General features: G+C 38.2%; 1 protein-coding gene across 1 annotated transcript; it reads right to left on the reverse strand.

Annotated features, from left to right (window-relative positions):
* Nucleotides 1-117: 117 nt before the first annotated feature.
* rhof (ras homolog family member F) lies at nucleotides 118-5,271 on the reverse strand. Its single transcript, XM_042395582.1, has 5 exons — nucleotides 3,036-5,271; nucleotides 2,656-2,743; nucleotides 1,413-1,522; nucleotides 936-1,070; nucleotides 118-675 (listed from the first exon to the last, which is right to left on the reverse strand). Exons 1-5 carry the CDS (start codon nucleotides 3,171-3,173, stop codon nucleotides 511-513), a joined length of 636 nt encoding a protein of 211 aa, XP_042251516.1. The 5' UTR covers nucleotides 3,174-5,271; the 3' UTR covers nucleotides 118-510.
* Between the last annotated feature and the right edge of the window lie 1,292 nt (nucleotides 5,272-6,563).

A 6,563-nucleotide genomic window follows, 5' to 3' on the forward strand; every position in this document is an offset into this window, starting at 1 on the left:
TGAATTTTAACAACTACTCTTCTGTGAATTTTTAAAACTGATAGAAAGCAATGAATAACTTCACATTCTTCCAATAAATACACTTTTTTGATAAAAACACATTTTTATTAAGCAGTGCAAAGATTTAGACTTTAAAAAAATAAAAAATATTAAAATATAACATTCTCATACAAAGTAAAAATACATTTAAAGAAGGCATTAGAAATATATCCAATGTTACCAAGAGACTGTTCTTGCCACTGAATTGCATTTGAAACAGAGAAAATCTCCACACTGAAACTTCTTGCAAAATTGTCTTTCCTGTTGCATCATCATCGGCATTTGCTAGTGACGGTTAAAGGTGGGGGGGGAGCCCGAACTTACAGAGACAATTCTTGACTTTCTGAACCAGCAGTCATGCAGCTGTTTCCACATCTGTCTAGGACTCTGAACGTCTTAGTTTCTGAATGTGAACATGAGGAGTCTGCGAGGAGAGCAGGACTCCTCGAAAGGTTCTGTCTTTTTTCAACCTCACAAAATGACACATTTTTTCCTCCTCCTGTTGTTCCTATGTTTCCGATTGAATGCCAACACTTTTTTGGTGGCTTCTCTGAAAATGTCATCCACGTTCTCCTGATACTTCGCTGAACACTCGAGGTAGAGCTCTGCGTTCATCTGCTGCCGGGTCTCTTCGCCCTGCATCCCAAAACCAACCAGATGTTACAAAGTTAGACTGTGTGACAGCTGTAGAAATGACAAGTGCACTGTTTGTCATTTCAGTCAGGATGGATTTCCCAGATATCTGTTATTGTATTTAAACCATAATAGAGTAAAATGTGGTTGTGGGTTCTGGTGCTTCATCTTGCACGCTGCAGTTCACATCCTGTTAGCTCAAGCTAAAGGCCTCTTTTGTAGATCAATACATGCAAACTGAGGCACTCTGTATCTTGCCTTACCTGTGTGTAAGTGATGGGAGCCAGATTCATGGCCTTCAGCTTCCTTGCACACTCTTTATCCTTCCTGAGGTCAGTCTTGCAGCCAATCAGGATGACAGGAATGTCCCGACAGAAGTGCTTCACCTCTGGGTACCACTGGGTGAGGAAGAAATGTCAATAATTAATCATTAATAAGAGCCCCACAAGCTGGTTTAACATACTTTTCTACATTCTTTGACAGTATTTGTCACACTATTTGTAAGCAGCACTATATCAAGTGTCACCGGCATGAACAGGGTCAATGTCCAAATGCTGGCAGAGCTGCATGAGTTAATCATAGCTGAAAGAATGCAGCCAACACCAACGTACCAGACTCTAGCAATCATTTACAAACCTTAGTGTGAACAGCAAACCTGACACTCCTGTTCAACAGTGCTAACTTTGTTTCTTTGCACCTGCATGAATAACTTGGCACGTTGTTCATGCAGCAGCGATTACCTTTATCATGACATTCTCAAAGCTGGTGGGGCTGGTGACATCAAAGCAGACTAAAACCAGATTGGCTTCTTGGTAAGAAAGCGGACGCAGCCTGTCATAGTCTTCCTGACCTAAAAGAAAAAAAAATATGTGTTAGCTGATAAATGTAGAATTGTGAAAAGACTTCATGTGGAGAAGAGGGACTAAATTCTACTTTGGATGCAACAGCCTGAACATAAAGATATGATATATGTGTAACAAAGTTAGGGCAGATGTATAAAACCACATCCTGGCTTCAGCTTCCTTTTCCGCTGATGTAAGGCACGCTACTGCAATTATACAAAAGATAAGTTGCAAACAGACTGTCTTGTGTTTTCCTGAAAATGACATAACTTCACATATGAACTTCATAAATTATGCCTGACAGAAATACAATATTTTGTGAATGTTTGAATGGGGGAATTATTTAAATCACTTTGAAGCTGGTGTCAAATTAATACCTCATCTTTGCTACAAATACAATAATGTCTCATTTCTGATAACTACACTAGATAAAATAGAGAAAATTTAAACAAAATCATAAATTAAAATGAATATTGTTGAAACTAGTGTTGAGGTGACGTTATTATAGACACCTAAAAACACAATTCTCATGTATTAGTCTGGTTCTAATATTGGTCGATGGCCAAAAAACATCACTATGACTCAGCTGTTTGAAAAGAACATACAAAGTAAATGGAAGTTTGCACTAAATCAGGAGGAATAAGGATTTTTTTTTATTGATTTAGGTTTTTAATATTTGTCCTTTTTTTTAAATCATGAAGTATAACAAAATAATAAATGTGTGTTAAATTTGACTCCATAATAGGTCGATAGTTAATATGCAAACAGTTGGTCAGTTCCTGAATTATAGTTTTGCTTGTGCAGTGACGTTAACATCGACCTTTACCACTTCCTCTGTCAGTGTCAGAACAATGAGATAAAGAGTGAACATACAGTGTGACGATGTGTCAACTTTACTATCTTATAATATATATTAAATTGTGGCAATTAAAATCTGGCAATCACATCAGCATTGAACTGTGACTCAGTGTATACTTTCTATCTACATATTCCACCATCTGTTGAACACTGTGTATAGTCACGGAGCTCAGTTGCTCCACACCCTGATGTCAATCCACATAATGTCAAATATCATTATAGAGACTTAAAACTAAATCAATGCATTCAACACAGAGGTGATGTTTGATAAGAAGAGTCTTACCAGCTGTGTCGTACAGGTTGAGCTTTATCTCTTTTCCTCCAAGAGAGATTGTGGTGACATATTTTTCGAACACTGATGGGGCGTATTTCTGTTTTAGACACACAAGAGAAAGATGTCCATTTTATGATTTATCCATGTTTATGTTCTGTCACATATCACATTTCTGCTCATTTAGTTAGTTTTATTAATGATTCAACAGGAAATTCATTTCACTATTTTTTAAACTAAATTTGGATTTAAAAAAAGGGCTGAGAGATGTTCAAATATCAATATTATTATAATTTTTCACAGAGATGATCAGAGAAACAAGCCTGCAGTAATAAACTGATACACAGCATCAACAGATGTGTATCATTACATGACATTTTAACTCTTCTTACCTCTGGAAAATCACCTTTGGCATAAACCATCAGAAGAGATGTTTTCCCGCAGCCTCCATCTCCCACGATCACAATTTTAAGTTCTTCTCCCTTTTTTGTGGCGGTACCATTAGCAGTCCTGGCACCGTTTTGTGTCATCTCGCCTCCAAACAGTCAAACAGGTGCCAGACAGGACGGGGCTGAAGTCACTCCCTCCAAATGTAGGTTAAATACATGGCAAAACCTGATCAATCTATATTTGGAAAGGCTGAGTTGATTTTACAGACAGTGTCAAGAGTGAGGAACAGACGAGCCTCATGTTTTACCAGCTCACTCTGTTCACCACATCCTGTTCCTGCCACACTGTGAAGCTGTTTCTAATTGACCCCCCTACACTTCTCTCCTGTCCTATTAGCTGTTGGCTCACTGAAAGCATCTCTTCGTGAGAACAGTACCGCAGCTGAGTTGCACATGTGGAGGAGTTGAGTCTGGCTGCTCCTACTTCCTCTATGTGCATGATTATTTTATTTTATGGGTGGGTACTATTAGTCTGACGTACTGCCTCCTTCTACAGAGGAATAAATGTGAGATAGCACTTCCAAGGTACACCAAGAAGTCAGCAAGTTTTTGTACATTTATCACCGCAGTATCTCTAGATTCTTGTCTGTTATGTCAAAAATGTGTGGCGTGCAGATGCTCTGATGACAGCGGATGACTGACATGAATGTGCAACTAATCTCTTACCTCTATTTGAGGTTTTTATTTTTATCAACCTGTTTTCTCAGAAACGAACACCGGAAAAACCTGTACTGGTAAAAGGTCAGCTCCTCTTCTATTTGGATGAAGCCCAAATGATAACATGGCCTGTTAACCTAATTTCACCCAGATGCATCAGATGTATTTTATTGTGCATTTTATTTGTGCCATCAAGCCTTTTCATTGATAGTCATGGATGTTTGGACCATTATAAAATACTCTTGTAATGCTACTTCATTGAATATACAGTATGTCTAATATGTTGGATTCATAATGAAGCACTCACTTTACTCAGTGAGAAACAGAAATACAGATATTTTAATTGACTGAGTCCATGATTGTACAAAAATTAAAACAATCTTAAATAAACTTTCAGGAGCCAGGCAATCAATTTACATGCTGAGTCTAATTATACAATTAGAAGGATGTTTTCAGATGAGATATGAGCAACAAAGTCCTTTTCATTTGATCTTATGAATCCTCAGGGGTAGTTAGAGGCAACATGTCAGTCACACATCTCTGTTCAGTCTGTATGGCTGAACACAGCAGTGACATCACAGGTTGGGCGTCAGGACAAACTATTCTGTCTCGTCCCAGGGTGCGATGTGCGGACATCTTACCCGGCAACAAACTAACTCAGTGAGCAAAGAGGTACAGTATGTAACCTTAAATGGATTAAATGTGGATTTAAATGGGAGGCGGTGAGTGTGCGAGGTAGACAAGATGTTCTTGTGTATGAAATAACTTATCAGTGTTGGAATTAAATGAGATTTCCCTTCAATATTGAGTCTGTTCTCTTGTTGGGTGAATGTTCGTGAGCCAGATGTGCTGTTTTCTAGTAGTGATCAAAGACAAATATACATTCTGTCCTTTTTCCTTTCACTTACTGCTGGGTAATAGATGACCTGCATGACCTAGAATTTTCAGACACTACATTGCATGCAATAAAATGAAAGTTGAACATTAGGTTTAGAAATATGTTCCAGCCATATGTCGACGGTTTCTAATAATTACAGTTGGTCACAGTGGGTTTCAGGAGATCATAGAGAATGAGTGTGAATCATCAGAATATACAAAAAATAAATGTGATTACTCTTGATTCAACTCTTGGAACATTTTTTCTGCCATAAAGGCAAAATTGTGTCAAATTTTAAGATCTAATGAAAGGGTTAAATATCAGTGATTACTGGTGGGAAAAGATATATTTAGTGGGTAGGGTTGCTGAAATTTTGAGCAAGCTGTCCCTTTAAGAGAATAAACTGACAATGCCCTGTACTTTGTCCATTTTAAGAAAACACTTGTAATCTTTTTAAGTATTTTGCATGAGTACACTAAACATTCACATGATCCTACAGCCATATGTCAACATGACAGCAGAACTGTGTTCATTGTGTGTAAGCTATCTAGTAAGTCATGGCAGAATAAAATACTCTTTTAAATATGGGCCTAAAAATCATTTAAAGTTAAAAAGAAATGCATTGTAAGTCCATCAAAAAAAAAAATCCCAACGTCCTGCTTTAGTTTCCACAACAACAAAACATAAAAATGTGTGTATAGTCTATTTATTTAAACATCTCAGAAACACAGACAGGAGATAATGTTGCCAAGTAAAATACACTAAAAAAACAAAACAATTTACACTGGACATGCAAATATTTAGGAAAAGGAAATGTTTTAAATATAACAAATACAGTACCACCAATCTGCATGAGAAATTCTTGAATAGGCGACTGCACCCATAACTAATAATAATCTTTTTTTAAAAAGTCGATGATGCCTGATTTGGTTCAGTCAACAATCCGTCAGCATACAAAGAAAGACAGAAAAGAAATGGCTGCAGTTTGTCTGGCTGCCTGGTTTTCCTGACAACACGTAATTAGTCTTACACCGTTCCCATGTCCCATGTGCATCTACAATACGGTATGGTGCAGCACAAGCTATGAAAAATACCTGTAATCAATAATAAAAAAAAGAAAGAAAAGAAAATAGTGCTTGTTTGACTTACAAGGTGAAGCCTAACATATGTAGCCTATAAAGGATATCAAATTGTCCTGTAGGTGTACAAAATATCCGTACGTGTACAGCCCATTTTCATTAACTCATAAACAACAAAGAACAATTGTCAAAAATGTCTTTTTCGCCGTGCAGAGAAACAGCTGTCCTGCAGAAGAGAGGCCAGTCCTCTGTGTGGAATATTCCAGTCTGTCAGCGCGCAATGCTGAATGGCGCAACCCACCGGGGAGATTTTTTTTTTTTTTTTCAACAAAGGCCTATAAATAACCTCATTGGCGGATTTGAACGCAAACCCCTCGAACTAATGTCAAATTTTCACCTTTGTTACACACAGAAAACCTTCTCCACAATGTTGTCTCCATTACACGAAGGGTAAAGAGTCTGGAAAGCAAATGGCTTGTGAAAGGGGGAGGGGGGGAATGGAGTTTACAGCCTCGTGACCTGCAAATGGATGAATGCGCGCGCTTGGCAGCCGGAGCTAGGAGTGGATAACAAGAAAAGCAGGCCTCTGACACAACCGACTTCGATTTTTGTGTCCTCATACGCAACATATACACGCACACACACCGACAAAAAGAGTGCGTAATAAGCGCTAGGCCTATATCGTGGCGCGCATGGAGACACCTTTTACGCACGCGAATAAAAACTCCCTCCTTCTCTGTTTTTTTTATCTCCTTTACCGAACTAAAGATGGCATCCCATCTTGTTTGATTGCATTATCTGGTCTGCAGCACTTGAAAATAACCTATGGTGATCCGCCACCCTTTTGTCTGGAGCTGG

Source organism: Thunnus maccoyii, chromosome 19 (assembly GCF_910596095.1).
Source record: "Thunnus maccoyii chromosome 19, fThuMac1.1, whole genome shotgun sequence".
In the NCBI taxonomy this organism is placed as follows: domain Eukaryota; kingdom Metazoa; phylum Chordata; class Actinopteri; order Scombriformes; family Scombridae; genus Thunnus; species Thunnus maccoyii.

Bases quoted from the DNA above. Each gene is read 5' to 3' on its own strand.
- rhof (XM_042395582.1), bottom strand. From the start codon at position 3,173: ATGACACAAAACGGTGCCAGGACTGCTAATGGTACCGCCACAAAAAAG. The intron at 2,744-3,035 runs GTAAGAAGAGTT...TGTCTAAAACAG, and splicing joins CCAAAGGTGATTTTCCAGAG to AAATACGCCCCATCAGTGTT. The intron at 676-935 runs GTAAGGCAAGAT...TTTGGGATGCAG, and splicing joins CTCCCATCACTTACACACAG to GGCGAAGAGACCCGGCAGCA.